This window comes from Seriola dumerili, unplaced genomic scaffold (assembly GCF_002260705.1).
Source record: "Seriola dumerili isolate Sdu_G_001 unplaced genomic scaffold, Sdu_1.0 BDQW01000138.1, whole genome shotgun sequence".
Classification (NCBI taxonomy): Eukaryota; Metazoa; Chordata; class Actinopteri; order Carangiformes; family Carangidae; genus Seriola; species Seriola dumerili.
Window position 1 is genome coordinate 8,260,865 of NW_019174393.1, and position 19,103 is coordinate 8,279,967.

The 19,103-nt window shown below is 41.4% G+C and overlaps 2 protein-coding genes across 2 annotated transcripts; both read right to left on the reverse strand.

The window, feature by feature from the left end:
• Positions 1–202: 202 nt before the first annotated feature.
• On the reverse strand, positions 203–7,702 carry LOC111224578 (low affinity vacuolar monovalent cation/H(+) antiporter-like). Its single transcript, XM_022749121.1, has 20 exons — positions 7,627–7,702; positions 6,515–6,691; positions 6,085–6,215; positions 5,364–5,472; positions 5,123–5,239; positions 4,970–5,031; positions 4,564–4,752; positions 4,275–4,460; positions 3,602–3,701; positions 3,237–3,378; positions 2,918–3,101; positions 2,640–2,739; positions 2,391–2,509; positions 2,040–2,077; positions 1,668–1,918; positions 1,202–1,335; positions 917–1,011; positions 607–685; positions 410–518; positions 203–276 (listed from the first exon to the last, which is right to left on the reverse strand). The coding sequence occupies exons 1-20, from the start codon at positions 7,700–7,702 to the stop codon at positions 203–205; spliced, it is 2,472 nt and encodes an 823-aa protein (XP_022604842.1).
• Positions 7,703–8,918: 1,216 nt separating this feature from the next.
• smo (smoothened, frizzled class receptor) lies at positions 8,919–17,118 on the reverse strand. The gene is made up of 12 exons (XM_022749830.1): positions 16,857–17,118; positions 15,512–15,711; positions 15,097–15,306; positions 14,808–14,980; positions 14,438–14,657; positions 14,186–14,309; positions 13,922–14,014; positions 13,425–13,533; positions 12,749–12,934; positions 11,811–11,959; positions 10,754–10,888; positions 8,919–10,593 (listed from the first exon to the last, which is right to left on the reverse strand). The coding sequence occupies exons 1-12, from the start codon at positions 17,116–17,118 to the stop codon at positions 9,974–9,976; spliced, it is 2,481 nt and encodes an 826-aa protein (XP_022605551.1). The 3' UTR covers positions 8,919–9,973.
• Between the last annotated feature and the right edge of the window lie 1,985 nt (positions 17,119–19,103).

The window sequence follows — 19,103 nt, forward strand, 5'->3', positions numbered from 1 at the left end:
AAAAAGTTCAAGCACACAAAACACCATCCAATAATATATATTTACAGCTCTTCACTTACAGCTCCATTGTGACACTTCAAAATGAAATCCAGTTCTTTTTCTGTCTTTTGTACCACTGAGCCCACACCACCTGAAGATGAAGGATTACTGTATTCAGTAGCATTCAATTTTTGGGGCTTCAGGATTTTTCTTGACAAGCAGATCAACAAGAGCGTGGAGAAGGAGCAAAGAAGTAAAGGGCCAAAAGGATGAGATAAACCACCACTAGAGCGGTGCCTGCAAACAAAACAGAAACCATCATAATCTGGAGTACATCTACAACATTTTGCAAACTTTTTTTCCCCCATGTCAATCCCTGTGAAGTGATCATGTCCATTTCTGCTCGGTGAAAATCACTTTAACGACTTACCCTGAAAGTAATCACATTTTCCATCCATGAAGATGTAGTTCACCAGGATGACACTGAAGATGCTGGCCCACAGATGAATGTCACTGAACACAAGGACAAATCCAACATCCTGGGGGAAAATGTTTGTCAAGTCATTGAGATAACAATTATGAACAAGAAAAAAAAATTATCTGCAAAAAATAAATACTTTGACTTACATAGAATGCATTGAAGAGGATGAGCAATGGAATCTGAATCATGCAGACCTGCACAGCAATGCAGCTGCCCACTTCAAGGCTGCAGAAGAAAAAAGGAAATTTAAAATGTCAAACATTTCACAATGGCTCTATTTGTCCTGTGTATTAATAAATCAATAACAGTTGAGGGATTCTAATGTTCAAATAATGAAAAAAATTTACATAACATTAATTATTGTGTTCATACCGAGGCCATTCAGTGTCGAAACATTCAGGTGGTTGGTCCCAGTCAATTGAAATTACATTATATTGCATCACAGAGCAGTCCTACCTCAGGCTGATGTTGTTCTGCAGAGCAAACTGGATCCCATTGACAATCTCAGGAAGCTCTGGCACCATGGCCAACACTGTGACACCAATGAAGTACTGCAGGGAGGGAGGGTATAGCTCAGTACAAAGAAGACTAGTCAAGCCCCAAATAACTATGAACCAGCCACTAAATCCACTTAGGTGTTTTGTCTCATATCTAACACATAACTTAATATCAGGTACATTGAGTCTCTAACTTGATTTGAATGGGAGGTTTCTCTCTTTCAAAATAAAGCATTTTGAAAACCTGGGAGATGGAGGAGTGGGTCAGCATGGGCTCGATGTTCTCTGTGCTGAGGTCAGCGCAGCAGGCCATCAGCACTGTGGCAACAATCAGCACTGCAAGAGCCCTCCACCGCGACCAGTGGACCACGTGGTGACCTGCTGGTGACATACACACCATGAGAGCTCCAACAAGCAAGTTTTATAGCTATGACTTACCTCTCTGTTGAAGATGTTTTTCTTCCCTCTCAAATACTGTAGATCTATCCGGGATCTGAATCTAAACTTTCTTCCGTATTTTGGTCCTTCACTCTCACATGCTTCAGAGTTTTGGCATGCACAGGCACAACTTTACCTCACTGCAGGGGAACAACCTTCCGTCTGTGACTCACATGCACAGGCAAGTTAAGAAGGCAGGCAACAGGCAGTCAGTGCTTAACAAAAGCATTTAATTTTCCCTTCACCCCAATAGACATGCACACCACACACACCTGTTGCAACGTGGCTGGTGACAATAGAGCTGGCATTAATACACGAGTTGGCAGCGAGTAGATGGCCAGCAGTGACCTCACTAGTGGGGTGGTAGAAGCAGGTACCCTCTAGTGTGTACTGACCATGTGCATGGCCCCCTTGGCCATCGCTGATATGGATATCATATATGTGGGAGTGGGTCTTCAGTGTGAAGATGAGGCCAATCAGGTATGCAGCAGGCAGCAACACAGAAATTGTGTACACCAGAGGCCTAGATTTTTTTTTTTTTTTAAAAATCAATAATTATTCAAAACACAATTAAGTATGTATGTTTGAAAAGTGTGTGATTTAAAAAAAAAAAAAAAAAATCCATGTGTAGCACAGGGACTTACTCAGTGTGGGAGAGAATAGACTGTTGCTCTGTTTGACCCTGAAAACAAAGAATGACAATGAAAATTAAAAATTACACAAGTTTATAAAAGCAATGTTTTAAATATGAGCAGCAATAAAACATGTTTCCTGACTTATAAGTTTAGCTGCTGTGGGACCCATAAAAATTGAAACTTCATGGTAGGAGCGTCTGAAAATGTATTAACATAAACATCAGAGAAAGCGCCGCAAACTGGAAAAAAAGTGTAAAACTTGCTCAAGGTGGCTTTGTTGTTTGAGCCTATCTACATCATGCTCTGGAAGCACAATAAGAAAAGCTGGAAGCTACAGGAGAGTTAAGAGAAGCTGCCCACCGTGTCGTAGTGACAGTCCTTGCAGATGAACGAGACGCTGGCGTTGCCTGGGATGTTGCTGCAGCTCTCACACACAAGATTACCAAAGGCTTTTGAGAAGAGGGTGGGCGCAAACACACCTGAGGACAATTATTACAGCATGGGCTCAAATCTAGAGTTTTATGAATCTGTCTGTGGCAGTCTTATTGTTTAAGAGTTATATATATATATATATGTGTGTGTGTGTGTGTGTGTGGCTGCCATACATACCCCCTATGGATATGAAGAGCAAAGCTGAGCTCACTCCAGCTGAACGACTGTTAAATCGTTGCTCCCTGTGTTTAATGCCTCCGATGATCATACAGATACCCTGTACAGTCAACAAAGTGCGTGAGCCTGAGTGCCTGTCTACCCATTTTAGACCTGAGTCTCAGTGAAAAGGATGCAAATGAAGATACTGAACATGCTAATTTCACAGAAAGGATCCTAACGCTGCATGTTAAATGATAACGTTAATAACTGTCCATCTGTCCGTCTTAGGCACTCACAGGTATGAACAGTATACACCCAAGTAAGGTCCCAGTGAGTGCCGCTTTAACAATCTCTTCATAACATTTGGTGGCAGCATGGTGTCCCTGCAGCAGTGCAGTAATGTAGAACGTCATCTCTGTGATGGAGCCAAAAGTTGCATTCACCACTGCTCCCACTGCAAAGTTACTCTGTGCAGAAATGCTGTAAGAGTATGCACCAGGAAACAAAACCATAAACATATGAAATGCTATGCATAGCCCCCAGGTTTATAAAAAATGGTCAGGCATCCTGTAGGTGTAGTGGGAATAAGTCAGTCAAAATACAAAAATCCCTTACCTAGCTATTCCCATGCCAATATAGTAGGATAGAGGAATGATGGAAGTGATGGCTGTGGCAAACTTAGTTTCTGCACTGAAGTAATTGTGTTCATGGTCAGTATAGCCAATAATCAGAGTGATCAATACCAGGGGAAGCAGGTCTGCAAGGAACATAGACTTAAGGAGAAAAAATAGACTGACAATGTAAAGCTGTAGGACACAATGCCACCATTTAATAATGGTAGCTTGATAAAAGTGTTCCTGTCTCCTGTGTGAGTGCACAGGAGTCTATCATATTGAAATGCAATCTAATGGTGCATTAGCTGACCTCTTGGCATTTTTACTTCTTTTACTGTCAAGTTAGATCCAACCCAAAAAGGATACTAAGAGCAAAAATGTTGATTCCTTGGACAGTGTATTTGTAGTAATACACATTACATGCTTGATAACAGCATAAGATGACTCTGGTCTCACATGCACGTGTCTGGAAAAGAGAGCATAAAACAGTCACATCAAGTTATAAATTAATTTATTAAGTGTAAAAACATTTGTAATTTAGGTGGACTCCCCATTTTTGTTTTTATGGTGAAAAATGAGACTTGAAAAACTTATCAACATATCTCTCCATGAACAACATCCAGGTTACTGCCGACAATCCAATAATCAATACTAATGTCAATTTTCATTAGGAACCATTTCTATAGACATCAGTTGCCATGAAAACTGTCCACAGGGGTAGAGCAAAATATTTCAAAACCTTTGCAAATAAACACAAGATTATGTACAGTACATGTCACTTAGGGGAAGGGACAACTATGTTCTTTGTAATTTGTTTGAACTGACACTTCAAGGAAAAAAAGTCATAGGAGACAATAATTTGATTGGCTAATGCCATCACTCACATGAACAAGTGGAGCACTTCAGTTACATGTTACCATAGCTAATAAGGAGACCAAGTAATAAAAACCTTTTAATTGGTGACATGACAAAAGGTAATTTCTTGCCCTGACATCTTTCTCTTGACTAAGCACAGACATTTCAGAAAATGACCCTGTACCTTCTCCACTCTGTGAATCTGGATGTCCTCAGGTGCCATGAGGAGGACAGTGGTCAGTGTGCGTGCATTCATCTTGGCTACAGGGATGGTGAAGACCAGCAGCCAGGAGAGCACACAGGCGAAGGAGTGGACCACAGCCAGGACAGGGTAACCCAGCAACAGCCAAACATAAGTACTGATACGGCACTGCAGGGAAAAACAAAGAATCATTAAAGTCATTAATAATATACATATATATTACTGACCTTCCCACTGCACCAAGCGCTTAAGGTCATTCTGACCTTCTTACCCAGTGCTTTGAAATTTTTCTAGCGGGTGGTTCTGGGACGGGGATGTCAACAGGGATTGGGGAAGACATCAGAAGGGGAGCAGAGTCCTTGTCCCTGACAAGGTCTTTGCCATCTTCAGTGTCCCCCTCTTCAGGAATGACCTCAATCTTTGGAGGCTTCACAGTGGAACTCTTCACTACATCACCGGCCTGAAAGATTAAATGATAACATGTCACTTATCAGTTTTCCAGATGTTATGTTAACTAAAAGTTTACTTGGGAAATGCGGCTTATATAATTCTTTATTCTTGTAGCAGCTATTGAATATATTCCAGCTATCACAGTCACGATATACTGCAGGAATAAGTACTATATAAATTCAAAAGACACATGAAGTCCAAAGACAGGACACTACTTATCATATTACCTTGTCTAATGACTTCCCAAATGGCCAAATAAAGTACAGCGCCATCTTCCAACACAGTTTGCCTGAAAATGGAGAAAAAACTAATTGATGATGTTCCACATTTAGGGAAAGACACAATACTCTGAGTAATGCAGCCATTTATAGAAAACATACCATAGGGAGCACCGAGGATTGTTAGAAACATTATAGGACAAATGAGGAAGTAGATTAAAGATATCCACCATCCAAATAAAAATACGTAAATTATGTTTCCAAAGGTGACCACTGAGCCTGAAAGAGAGGAGAAATCATAAATACAGTTTATTTCTTTCCTGTAACAACCCCACAGTATGTATGAGTATGCATGTAGGTCCTATTAAACTAAAGTGCGAAGGGAGAAATGAAAGAAAAAGACCTTCTCGGGGCTTAACAATACTGAGATCAGAGTACAGCTCTTTGATGATTTCTGATCTGTCTTCGATGGGCTTCTCTGTCACGTTTCCCTTCCACTTTCTGAAGCCAAACTGAAAAAAAAAGACACAGTAAAACATGCAGTGCTAAAGAGTTCTGTCACAATATCTTTTACCATGATAACTGTCAGTTAGTAGAGATAAATGTAGTCAGTTTGACACAACTACAGCATGATTTAAATTGGAGGCAGCAGCGTGTTTCCTTTCGCCTTTTCATGATTAACTCATGTCCAGATGAAAGCCAACAATTAAACTTTACCCACGTTTCCAGCAGAGTTCTTAAACACAAGAGACACAATCTGAGAATGAGTCGAGCTTCTTTGTATTTTCCCTGTATTTTCTTCATGAGCTTCACCTGTTTTTCTTTTCTTCCCTGTCAAACACATGAATGTTTGAATCATTCTTGATAACCCGAATCGATAGGCTTTCCAGCATGAAAGCACTTGTGTATTGTTCCCACATGAACTCCATATTGTTCCCTCCAGTCCTGCAGGTACCCCTCTGCAATGCCTCTACAACCCCCAGGGAGCACTGCCCCACAGTTTAATAACCAATAAAGAAACTCAAACCTACAAGCAGAAGCACATCCTGGGATTTAAAAAAAAAAAATTCTACACTAAAGTCGTAAAAAGTTAGGTGCAGAGGATTGACTCAGTCATGGCTCACCTTGTAGTTGTTAGCTTCCCTATGTGCCTCCACCTCATTCTCAACTCTGATTGTGGTCTTTGTGGTGGCTTCATGCCAACCCTCTTCTCCATACCGCGATGGAGTGGACCGGGCTGAGCCGCTGTGCCCTCCTGTGCACATCACAACTGTCAGATGACTCCAGAAAACATAATCCCAAAACAGCAGATGATTTCTGTTCTCACCATTGTCACTTTACTTGTCTGTCTACATTTGTACATCTCCAATGTGTATGAAGCAGATCTTCACAAAAACTTCAGCTACTGATGATTTTCAGACACATTTTTATGCTAATTAACCTTTTAAAATTAAATATTTTTTATATTAACTAGTAAAAGTTTTCCAATGCAACTATGCTCTTTTAATTGTTTTAATTGTTTTTTCTCTGGTGTCAACTAATGTCTCATCTCACCCCTGTGGACAGTGAGGAAACATTTTGGTGTGTAGTGGCAGAAGTGATGTGCAGAAGCATCTGGGGAGGGCGTCTCCACTGCACCCAGCTCTGGATGCTGGGGGCCAACGCAGAGTCTATCAGTTTGGGGCTGTTGACGTGAAAACCGGTGATGCTGCTCAGGATCCGCACAGTTCTCTGAATAAAGAAATATCATGGAAAACAAAGTAATAGATTTGAAAGGGTGCAGTACATTAAGCAATATTTTTGACATGATTTGATTTTTTTTGACAGTTTAACAGTGAAACGGCCAATCTACACAACAGAGAGGGGCTGCATTTAAAGGTGAGGCGGATGACCCACATCCAGGACCAACGCCCTCAGCTGTCCCATGGAAATGTGTGTGACTAACAAAAACCTCCTGAGAAGTCATGCAGTGTCCCCCCCACTCTGTCAACTGCTGTCTGCCAAGACTGATCACATTATCAATGCATTGCAATACAGAGATAAGGAAACTTAGGCGACAGTGCTGAGCTTTTGAATTAAAAATAGAAGCGTTCTGGTTACACTGTATATAGTCCATCTGCTCATAATGTTGTTCATGAGAATCTGACAGAATGTTTAATATCCCAAACTGTTTTATTGTGTCTGATAAAAGATGCACAGTGAATGTTAATGGAGCAACAGGTAGATTTTGGAAGCAACTGGAAGTCAGTGATGCAGAAAACTGATGTCCACATGCCTGATGCCTCCTGCTCTTAAGGAGCTATATTTTGGAACAAAAGAAGAAAAACATCCACAATCATCCAATATTCACATTAAATGATTAAAAACAACCATAAATTGTGAGGAAAGATCAGTAACCATGCCTCTGATTCCAGAAACAAACTTCAGCTGAACTCTGTCCGACACAAAACCTCACAGGAAGTGTTTTTGAAAAGTTTGGCAGTACAGGTGAGTTCGATGAGCGTGCTCAAAACAAAGTAAAAGGTCAAACACGTAAGAAAGTTAAGTTAGAAGTCAAAGCCTCATGTTTTTAAATGTGTTGTGGGGGGTTAAACGCAGTTTGCAAGTTGTTAAATTGAGATGAAGAAAAAGTAGGTCCAGTAGAAGTAGGAGTAGTTTAGTCTCACCTGAAGAATCCGCCGCGGATCTCCTCCGCAGGTTCTCCACATCACCTGGCATCAGTGTGGACTTTCTGTGGGACATCTTGTCTCTTTACTCGCCAAGTGTCGCTCCTGAAGCTGCGCATCGACGGCTCATCCTCTTTATAGTCTGTACAGTCACCAGTTGTTCGCCACGGCACACTGACGCTCAACAAAGGAGGGGGGGGGGGATCAACTTTAGCGCCCCCCAATGGAGGAATCAATAAATACACTGTCTCATCAGAAAGATGTATTCTGCAAATGCACCGTGCGCATGCGCAATTGAATGAATTGAACATGGCTAAACAATCACACACAAATGAAGGATTACTTTTATTTACACAGAAAAACAAAAACTACACTTGCACAGTAAAAGTGACAGTTATTTTTTTTTTTACACAGTTGGGAGACAAAACACAGAAAAATCTTTTGACACCGTCAAAACTTTTAAAGGCTTAAAAAGTAATACTTAATTACCGAGTAATCTTCATTTAATTTCTTAATAATCTTTGAACATAGACTTTTTGGGAGGGTATTAGCTACACTTTATTTCTGTTGCCAAATTCACTACATTGTTAAATTCATAGCAGTGTGGTAACTACTACCAGCATAAATAATCCTCTCTCACATGAATAACTGGACATATTAGACAAAGCTAAAAAGCGATCTAGCACAGTCTACTTCAGCGTCATTTATCCACAGTGAGTGTAAAATGACAAGACTAGGTGACATTTTGGTTACAGCACAAGTACAGTGACAACTTTTTATAGCATAACTGACTCTTCCCTTTTTATATATCATGTCAGCAGAGTATCAAGTGATTTGATATATAAATCTGTACAAATAATACCCTTATTGAGAAATCTATGAACAGCCTATGTACAGTACAAACACATTGAGAAAAAGAGTGACGGAAAAATGCGAGCATTTTGTTGAGATTAAGAAAAAAAGAGTGTAAAAAAAAAAAAAAGATTTTTATGCCCACTGCAGTGTAAAAGACTTCATACAAAAGAGTTTAAATCTGGACTGAAGAAATGAAGGAACACATATATACAACAGATAAACAAAAGTAGAAATACTGCTGTAAAAAAATAACCCTTTTAAAAATAACTGTACAAGGGGAAATGTTTTTCTGTAATATACAAAGGGAACTCAACGAGAAAAAGATGGTCATTCCATTCAATTCAACTGAACAATGCAGCAAGTTTTTGTCCAGGCAAAAAATAAACTAAGTGTTGGTTTATTGCACCAGGCAACTGAACATATACAAAGAATTAGTGTGTATTTTAGCTCAGTAACATTTAATTAGATTTTTTTTAAATGTTACTATTAGATAAGAAGTATTAACTATAAGGTAATAATTTGGGTAATTCTGATGAAAACTGAAGTAAATTATCACAGTGTAAAGCTGAGAAACTGATGTGTTCACTTAAAACCAAACACATGTTGTGTTACCATTTCTTTTGGTACTTCCTGGTTTCAGTTGAAGTCCCAGAGTGTATTCCAAATTCTTAAAGAAACCTCTCAAAGCAGTGATGATAGCACTAACAGGGCATAGGTGATAATGGTTAGTACATGAAGTTAACTGTACATAAACACAATTAATTACTGGCTAAATAGTGGAGGGAACAGAGCCTTAAAAACTTTAAAATATAATACAAGAGAAGACCTGGGTTCAACAGTATTTGCAAGCAGCTTTTTAAACCTGTAACCTGTGTGAGTCGTGTTTTTACTGCACTGGGACAGTTCAAATAATTATGATTAGTTAGAATACTGTTGACTTTCAAATAGTTTTCTAGGATTACACCTTAAAAACCTTAAATGTAGTGCCCTTTCTAGTAATCCCAAAATGAGTTGACTGGGTCAGTTGCAATTTTGACCAACAACTTGTCTGACACCAACAGGACTAATAACCCTGCCACGTTTAGAGTTTAATGTTGTCACAAGCAGGGTTGAGCTGGTAGCGTTTCAGACTAACGGTATCTATATTGTTTCAAGCCATGTACAGTTTAGCTGCCTCATTTGTCTCATCATCATGGAGTTGCCTTTGAAATTTTATTGGACACAAATAAAGTACAAAAAATAGTTTTTCATTAACTTATTCACAACATATTTTTTCACTTTATCCTTTTGCTTTTTCTAAAAAACAAACAAACAAACAAACAAACAAACAAAATCAAAGAAAATAAAAAATGACCAGCTTAGTTCCATCTTGACCTCTGGGCATTGGAGTCTAGGTGCACTGTAGTAAGAATTTTGAAAGTATCCAGCACTTTTTATAGCTTACAGTCTGTGTACCACAAAGAAACAAACAGAATTGATTGGCGCTTTGCTCTTAGAAGTCAGAGTCAGCATCCATAAGCTCCGCCTCCATTAAATTCGTCCGGGAGTGGATGGGACCATAGCCGGCCCTCCGGCCCGCTGGTACCCGAGCCACGTGGGCCAACCTCTCTGACAGCCCGTCGCTGAGATCCACCTCCCTGGGGTAGTGAGAAGTTCCTCTAGGCTGCCAGGTGGAAGTTGAGGGGGGGCAGCGTGGGCCGAGACCCAGATCCTCCGGACGATCGTTGAGGGTCAGAGGATTAGAGAGCAGCCTGTGGCCGTAGCTGTTCTGACTGCTCTGGTAGGGGTAGGGACATCTGTCCTCACAGGACAGAGGGTGTGAGGGTTGGAAGTCTGGGTAGGACCCTGGCAGGACTTCCTCCTCCAGCTTCTGCTGTTGCCTCTGCTGTTCCCGCAGATTGGCAACCAGGCTCGGGTGGCAAGGCAGTTTGGGCAGGCGAGGCACTGAGCTGCGGCCAAACTCACGCTGATGATAAGCCTGGTGGTCCACCACCTCCTTCACTGGACGCACCTCCTTCTTCCTCTTCTTCTTCTTCTTTTTCCTCTTAATCATCTCTGGTGAAATCTCAGCCTCTACCATCCACAGTCTGTTCCTCTCCTCTGGAGGTGGCACTGCAGAGAAAGAAAAAGGCAATAAATTATAATAATAAAATGAAAAAAGATGGAAGGAAAAAAAGGTAATGGAGGAAAAAAGGAAAGGGAGGGAACGTGTGACTTGAAATGTATTTAATGCAGTAGGTGTAATGTCAGAGTCACAGCCTCCAGCTCTCACCTGGTGTACCAGTAGGTGTGACAGAAATGTCCTGCGGCAGGATGGCACCTCGCCTGGCCACCATCTTAGTCACATGCTGTGCCCAGGCTGATGACATGTCATTGGATGGCTCATTGAGGTCAAAATTGATTCCAGCTATGAATGCGAAAAGACAAGCCACACACTCTCCATTTAGAGTCAACTAAGGGCAGCTTTAAATCCATCACACTCTTAATGACTCCCCTGTGGTGCCTCAATAGCTCTGAACTGCTCCAAGCTAAATAAGCACAGCAGCCACAGCAGCCTCACAGCTTATACGAGCAGAGGAATGTGTCATTCAGTTCTTAGCTACAGACATAACAGCTGCCTCTGACCATGTTGCTTCTATGCCACAAAAAAGCAAATGGAAAATCTATCCTGGCCAAATTTGAATGAAAAATAACATAGCAGTAAATGATTACATCAGTACACATGGTGCCATTTTTGACATCATGTTACCAAACACAACAAATCTGGTTGTGGCTGGTTCACCCAAATTACAAAAAAATCCATCTTTACCACTTATCTCAAGTGGAGCCAAGCCATGCAGCTAGTTTAGGTTTTGAGATATCCACCAATCATCAAGCATTTTTTCCGTGGTTCTCACAGCATTGCAACATATATAAAAATGACCAACAATTTGTCTTTGCAGAGACCACCCACTGATTAGAATCACTTTGTACCAGAGAAATAATCCCTACTAGGAAACACAAAAATAAGTGATTTCAGATTCATCTGCATGGCTGGATAAGTCAGAAGATGTCTTATTGTATTTTGGGCGAATTAACTAGTATAACAGCATCTGACAACTAATACTGTACAATAATAATATGAACATGAGGTATTATCTTGATTATGAATAATCCAAATAAGACTCTGTGCAGTTTCAGTTATTTACCACAAGGTGGAAGTGCAGACATATCTTCCACAGACAGTAAAGTCAATAATCACCCACTCTAATTTATCCTAAATTGTCACATTAAACTTTCTCTGAATGACTGATCAGAATTATTTTCTAAGCATCTCCAGAAACACTCACCCACGGGCCCGTCATGAGACACAGTGTGCATGCTGAACGACAGCTCCTTTTCAGGGTCCTTGTGGAGCTCCTTCCTCATTGCAAACGCCTTGGCAATCATCTTGCTCTTCTTGATCCTCTTGGGTTCATTGTCGCTGCGGCCAATAATCCTGATTCGGGATAAAGGAGATTAATATGCAGAGGAGGACAGAGGCTGCAGAGGAGATGTATGTTTCTGAACCAACAAGAGAAAATATGAGAACAAAAGGTTTGAAATTTTATGATTATATTTGGTCCTGATTCTTTATTCTGGATGATAAAAGAGGCAGTCAAAGACAATCAACAGCCTCATAACTGATACTGACCCACTAATAACAAAAGAATAGGACCTAAAGTTTAGAAATAACTGAAAAACCACATGCTTAATACCACTAGCTGTTATGTCCTGCATGTGCTCACTTTTTGCGTTGCTATGGAAAACAGAGGATAAAACCGTCTTAAGCCCAAACCGAAAACAATAATTCCATGAAGCTGAATTACTGTTGTACTTTTTTTTTCTTTTTCAAAACAAATTCCTGTGAGTTAAATCCAAGACACAGTGAGCCCTTGTGAGCCCTGTTAAAAAAAAAAACCAGGGATTAACACTGCAAACAGACCAGCACACACTGGGGACGCCATACAAGATTTCTGCAAAATGTATGCCTCAATACTTTTAAATGATCAGGGTGGAAATTCCCAGGAAATGCTGCTGCTTTAACGGTACACGCCTGGCTGCATAAAAATGAAGAGATTTCCCACACTGTCATCATATCCTCATCACCATATATGGACGTGGACAGGCATGCAGCCACAATATGCTCACATGCAATAAGCAGTCTTCAGTATCTAAAATAACTTTTAAAAATAACTGTGCATTTATTTTTAATGTTACAGTTCATGTTCATTAGATGCTTGCTTACTTGCACCAGGTGCGTTTCCAGATGAGGATGGTGGCTTTGGTCCACACCCAGGTGCTCATGGCGATTCCAGTCCCAAACATGGAGAACAGGTTGATTTTCTCCACCATGAGGCTTGGCCGGTTCTTAATGGTGCATTCTGGGATTGGCTTGTTGGTCTGAGAGGCGATCGTCACGTTGGCTTCACACCTGTTGAGAATATCACAGAGATGATCAGCCAGTGTCCTGGCCTTGCCTGCATGGGGGCCTCCCACACCTTCAAGCCGTACGACTGAGGTACATTCAAACGCTGGTCCTGGTAAATAAGAAGGTCTGTTTCATGTTTGGGCAGGAGAGAGCGGTTTACATTTTTGAGGCTAAATTAATTCCGATCCAGCCAATGTCAACACTGTGGGAGGAAAATAGGGCTGCATTCACCGTTGTGAGTTGAGCGGTCGAGCAGCGGTTTGGAATCTCAACAGCATCAGTTCGTGGATTTGTGTGTGTGATTGGATGCAAAGGGTGAGCCTGAAGAGGTGGCTGTAACAGAAGTGCTTTCACTCGCTATGAAGTAGTTGTGCAGCAGGCAGGTGTAAACCTTTGTCACTGTGCTATGTATTAACAATAATAATTGTGTGTGTGATCAGCAATAACAAAGTAAATCTTGGTATTTCTGTCAAAAAATAAACAAAACACGTACAGCACGTATTCTCTGAAGCTCCTCTCCCATTCAGCCTGGTTGAAGAAGTCGTAAAAGTGGCACCCGAAGGTGATGAAAACAAAGCCAAAAGCGAGGAACCCAAATATGCCTGACGAGGAGAAACAGAACAACAAATTCGATATGAGATACCAGACATGCCACCCCCAACACAAGTCATACAGAACAGGAACAAGCACCTAAAGAGGTCGTGAAATATATAGAAGGACAACTTGTTTTCTTGCTCATTTCTCTTTTTACGAAGAAATGAGCTTGGGATATTTACTCAGAATGATGACGCTCATTCTGTGCATTACACACACAGTAGACAGGGATTTCCCATATCATATTGTACCATCACAAGTCTTGACATTCCTTGTTCACTGTGGTCACTGATGTGCTGCTATAGACTCTTTGCCAAGATGGTTTTTACCCTCATGTTTCTACCTCACCGGTTTGTTAAGGTGCGGTAATGGACAAAAGGCGAGAGAACAACGTACCCAGTCTCAGCATGGTCTCGTTGATTTTGCTGGCTGCTTTCTCACTCAGTAGTCCTGGGTGGTTACTCTTGATGGAAAACAGGGTCATGACACCTACAACAGAGAAATGAAATAGACAGTGTTGATTAGCTGACACGTTTTTAAAGGGATTTTCTCTGTTATCATAATTATTTATTTTGTCTTTGAAATTTGAGCTATTTGATTTGACATGACCAAACCATGCTGCTGCTATCATGTTACGTGTGTGTATGTTTTTGTGCTCACCCCGAATGAGAAAGTAGCCGCCGACGACAAGCACAACACCAATAGGTGCCAGCACAAATCCAGCGCGGTATCTGTAGTTTTTGTAGCCGACAAAACAAATCCCACTCACTGAATCTCCGTCGACCTGTGGAGCACCAGAACACGCAGACAAAAGATATCAGAGAAGTGACCATGTGATCGAACTGAACGGGTGGGAAAAGTATTTTTAAAAATCCGTGTGAGAATATTTAAAGCAAATGACTCGCTACACACCTCAGCGATCGCCAGGATGGCCACAGTGAGGACGAAGGGGATGGACCAGGTGACCATGTGGAAGTAGGAGGTTCGGCCAGACAGCGGCTGGTGGGTGGTGCCCAGGGCTTTGAAGGATGTGTGCCAGGCATAGGTCAGCATGACAAACCAAATCACACCTGACATCAGGGAGTAGTAAACGATGATGAAGATGGTGACACATGACAGTGTCTCTGAAGACCTGTAGAGAACAACCCAACATGAATCTGATTTTTTTTTTTGCTGTATTTTCTGTTTGGGAATAATTTCATGCCTTTTTCCTTTTCCTTTTTGTCAGCAAACATATGAGCACAGGTGGAGGTATGACTGTGGGCTGAGGACGTGTACTTACGAGGGCTCCCCGAGTCGCATGGTGTTGTCACTCTTGCACACAATCTCCTTGCGTGCTCCATCCAGGAACTGAGCCAGCCAGCCAATACTGCCCACGAAGAAACAGGCGTTGATGTAGAAGAGAATGACGGCTGGGTAGCGGTTTGAGTTTTTCCAGTCGGCGAGAAATGTGGCCTGAAAAAATAGAGAATTGTAAAAGTTGAAGACGATGGTTGAAATGAAATAAAAAAAAATGTGTCTTTGCCAAATAAAAAACAAACAAGACTGTGGGTGTGGTATTCATATCTCACCAGGGTGAAGAAGGTGCAGAGGAGGGTGATGGTGCCGAAGTAAGCGATGTAGACGTGCATGTTGTTGTGCTCGGCCTCAGTGAACAGAGGGTTGTCACACTGGATGCCGCAGCCCTCCACATCCTTGTACCAGCTCGACTGAATGTCCGTCTTCACCAGAGGAGCTTCACACTGGCCCGATGTGTTAAACTTCAGCTTCTGCACCTCGTTCTGCACACAGAGGAGGAGATGGAAAGGTGAGCTTGTAATTCAAAAATGAGTAAAAATGCGAATCAATTAACTGGACTAAACAATTAATGGACAGATCTAAAGTGCAAGTACACTGCATCCTGTTGACCTCTGACCTCTAACATGCAGTGAAAACAGACTTTTGCCTTCAGGGATCAATGAACAGTCACATAACAGTGAATCATACCGAACATCCCACGGGGAACTTGTCACATTTGAGGAAGCTGGGCCATCCTCTCTCCTGGTCCACGATGCTGCAGGGCTGACGTGTAGCCAGACACAGGCTCTGGCTGGGCAGCTCCACTCGCCCATTCTCACATTTGGGCATGTAGACGGCACAGAGCAGTGGCTGGATGACCGACCAACAGCGAGGAGCGTTCCGCAAACCTAGGACGTCAAAACAGTGACACGTGAGCTACATTCATCTGTTCATCAGTTAATCTGTTGATGATTTCCACTATAAAATGATAATTGTTTTGTAATTTGATTGCATCCGATGTCTTGTTTTGTCAGTCTAACAGTCCAAAACCTGAAGATATTTCATTTACAATGACATAAAACAGAGAAGAGCAGAAAGTCATCACAGTGGGAGAAGCTGGAGTCAGTGAATGTTTGGCATTTTTTGCTTAAAAATGACTTAATGGGACTCAATCAACTCTCAACATAGTTGCAAAATATTTCCATCAATTCATCAACTAATAGTTTCAGCCTAATAAAGTGTATTCTATGAAAGGTTTGGCTATGAGATATGATAAACTATAATACATCCCTGAGGACGTCAGTGGTGGTAAACCAGGACATTCTGCATCCATCTAGAGGCAGATTACATTTGGATCATCTGTTAGACCCAGACACCTGTCAGGCAGTGACCTGGCTCTGGCAGGTTATTAGCAAGATGTTATGAATGTGAAAGTCCTCTTGCAGAAGATCTAAACACCTTTTACTCGCGAGACTCTCCTATTGTTTCCTCGCTAACACCTATGAGTGATTCCTTTTGTTTCCTTTAATGGCTTTTAACCCTTCACTTCCTGTCCAGGCTCTCTTCCTCTGTGCCCCCTGACACTCCTCATCACAGCTCATTGTCACACCAATTAACATTATTATCACATTAGAGCAAACAATCAATGCTGGATAATCGGAGATCCTTGATCAAATGAATCCCACTGTTTATTTGTTTATTGGTTCATTTAATATATAGTTGCTACAAATTAAAAGTCAAAATGCAACTATTCTGATAATGCATTCATTATAAGATTCTCATTCCACACCTGAAGTGTTTTTGCTCATCAGTAATGAATTTATAGTGAAATGACTGTATTTATTATCACTTCCTACACATGTTATTCACTCCTGTAGGACTTTATAACTGAAGGAACTACCTGCACTTTTTGTCATTGTGTAACCTCCTGTCACAGACTTGAACTGCCTCTTACCAGATCATAGACTGACCCTGACTCTTCCTCCTGTGAGTTACAGGCTATAGAATGTAATACATCATCTTTAAGTGTTTTCCTGAGCCCATTACATCTTACCAGACCACATGGTCAACTTCTCAAAAGCCTCTTCTTGGGTGCTGGAGTCCTCCGCCAGGATCAGAGAAGTATGTGTATACGGTAAAGGAGATCCCAGACATGTGTTGTATTTAAGTGCCTCGCAAGTTGTCGTTTTCTTGCAGTTGTCCTCAAATATCGTCCCGTTTGGAGACAACACAGCCCCGGAGCCTGAAAGCCAGGCAGCCCAGACGCAAAGCATCCCGTAAAATCCAACAATGGGGCTCCAGCCGTGGGAAGACATCTTGGGAGCGAGAATCAACTGTGCAAAAAAAAAAAAAAACAAAAAAAAAAAAAAACGGATTTTTTTTGTGATCTATTGCTTCAATGATCCTTTTCCCAGAAGAGACCCAGAGGGGACGATTTCTTCATTAGACGTGGAATAAGTTTCCAAACGCGGCATGGTGAAGAAAAGCTGCGGGGCGCTTCAAACTTTTCTTACAGTCCTCCCAAACTTTTTTATCCTGCACTTCTCGTCCGATCCTTGCTGGATCCTCCTGAATTCCTTCATTATCCAAACGCCAACAGCTCCAAAACTGCCCTTAAGTGTGGACAGAAGGGACGATCAACCTAGAGCCATATAAAGTATTCATTTGAAGCGTTTAGGCTGGGTATGAAAAAGACACCAGGCCGAGAAAGTTGCAGATTCGCCCTCCCCCCACGTCCAAAAAACTTGCCATGAAAAAGTCTGGATCTCTGTAACAAGATCTCTAGCTCCGATGCACCACCCCTTTCTCCACAGCCCCCCCTCTTTTATGCTGGCAGAAAAATAAGATGATAAATGATCCTACATCTCTCTACGTGTCCCGGGACGTGATTTCTCCCCGGTGAAGTGTGTGATGAGAGGTTTCTGGGGCTTTGTTGTGTTCCTCTGGGTTGCAGCTCCGTGTCTGGTTGTTTTTTGTCTCTGGTATGCACATGGTGGGGGAGAGCCAGAGCAACAAAACCTCCCCTCCCATCCCCCTCTGCAAGTGGAAGAATGTGCCTTATGGCAGGCTTTCTCAAAAGTGTCTCATCTCCAGGACCCCCAAAACAACACAGACCCCCATCTGGAAAGTTCACTCCCATGTGAGAGGATTTTTGTAGTAAAGCATGTCCTCAGTGTCAACTTCAAGGAGTGAAACTGGAACCCCAGGTGTTCCTCAGACCTTATAAGAACTACTGACCAACCAAAACAATATATAGAGGCTCAGCAGCCATTTACATACTGTAGATATATTTAAAACGCATATGCACCCAAAACTGTGTCTCCAAACCCATTTCGGTGGCCAGTGCTGCTGATGCTGTACAGTCTCTAAAGATAGTAACCAGCTTTTCATAGCATGAGCTTTGACATCACCTTTGAATAAGATCAGGATTCACGTGCTACAACAGAACAAGAGGTAAAGAGGCATTTGACTGAAAAAAATGGAAATAAAAGAAGAAAATAAAGAGATACCTACAGAGCTCTACATAGCAATATACAGTATATCTACATTATATAAATTACAATACCTGAGCCTAAATGAATTGTACAGCTATCCATGCAATTACTGCAGCAGACATGATATGTGTATTACATATAAATACAGCTATAAGTATGAATAATACATTCAATATACATAAAAATACTGTGCTTACCAGATATAAGCACTATATGTAATATGTACATACAGTATCTGCACTGATGATGTTTGTTTCTGAAGATATTTATGTAGTGAAAAGTAAACTCCCTTCACCCCCTCCCTGGACTAGAATGTACTCATCTGATTACATAAGACCTTCATGTTTACCATGATTATCACTATAAAGTCTCATGTATTAGACAGGTGTAAGGTTTTTTTTTTGTTTTGTTTTTTTACAGTATATTGATCGCTGTTTGCCTTAAGATGATTGCAGGTAAAATGTCTCAGCCTTTATCAATAATGTGTAGTAGTGTGCATGTACTGTACATCTGTGTGTGGGACAGAGGGAGTGAAGGGACACAAACCAGTTTCCTTTGGGACACTCATAATGGACTGGGCTTCCTCTGGCCTGGTTAAGGTGGTTGCAGAAAACGGCTAAACATAAAACATGAGAATACATCAAACATTAAACTGACACAATCACATGGGATGATGTTAGTGTTTCTGATTTTGAACCTGCCAGGAGGAAAGCAGTAACACCAGGTCTGTGCCAGGTCAAATCTCCACCATGGTGCTGTTGTTATCACATTAATTGGACAGTGCACTTGTGGTATTTGCATGGCTG

Excerpts from the sequence above, each read along its gene's own strand:
- smo (XM_022749830.1), bottom strand. The coding sequence starts at position 17,118 with ATGTCTTCCCACGGCTGGAGCCCCATTGTTGGATTTTACGGGATGCTT. Across the intron at positions 14,658-14,807 it reads ATGCGACTCGGGGAGCCCTC|GTCTTCAGAGACACTGTCAT; the intron begins GTAAGTACACGT and ends TGTTCTCTACAG. Across the intron at positions 10,889-11,810 it reads GTCTCATGACGGGCCCGTGG|CTGGAATCAATTTTGACCTC; the intron begins GTGAGTGTTTCT and ends TCGCATTCATAG.
- LOC111224578 (XM_022749121.1), bottom strand. The coding sequence starts at position 7,702 with ATGTCCCACAGAAAGTCCACACTGATGCCAGGTGATGTGGAGAACCTG. Across the intron at positions 5,240-5,363 it reads TATTGTTAAGCCCCGAGAAG|GCTCAGTGGTCACCTTTGGA; the intron begins GTCTTTTTCTTT and ends CCTCTCTTTCAG. Across the intron at positions 519-606 it reads TCCTCTTCAATGCATTCTAT|GATGTTGGATTTGTCCTTGT; the intron begins GTAAGTCAAAGT and ends ATTTTCCCCCAG.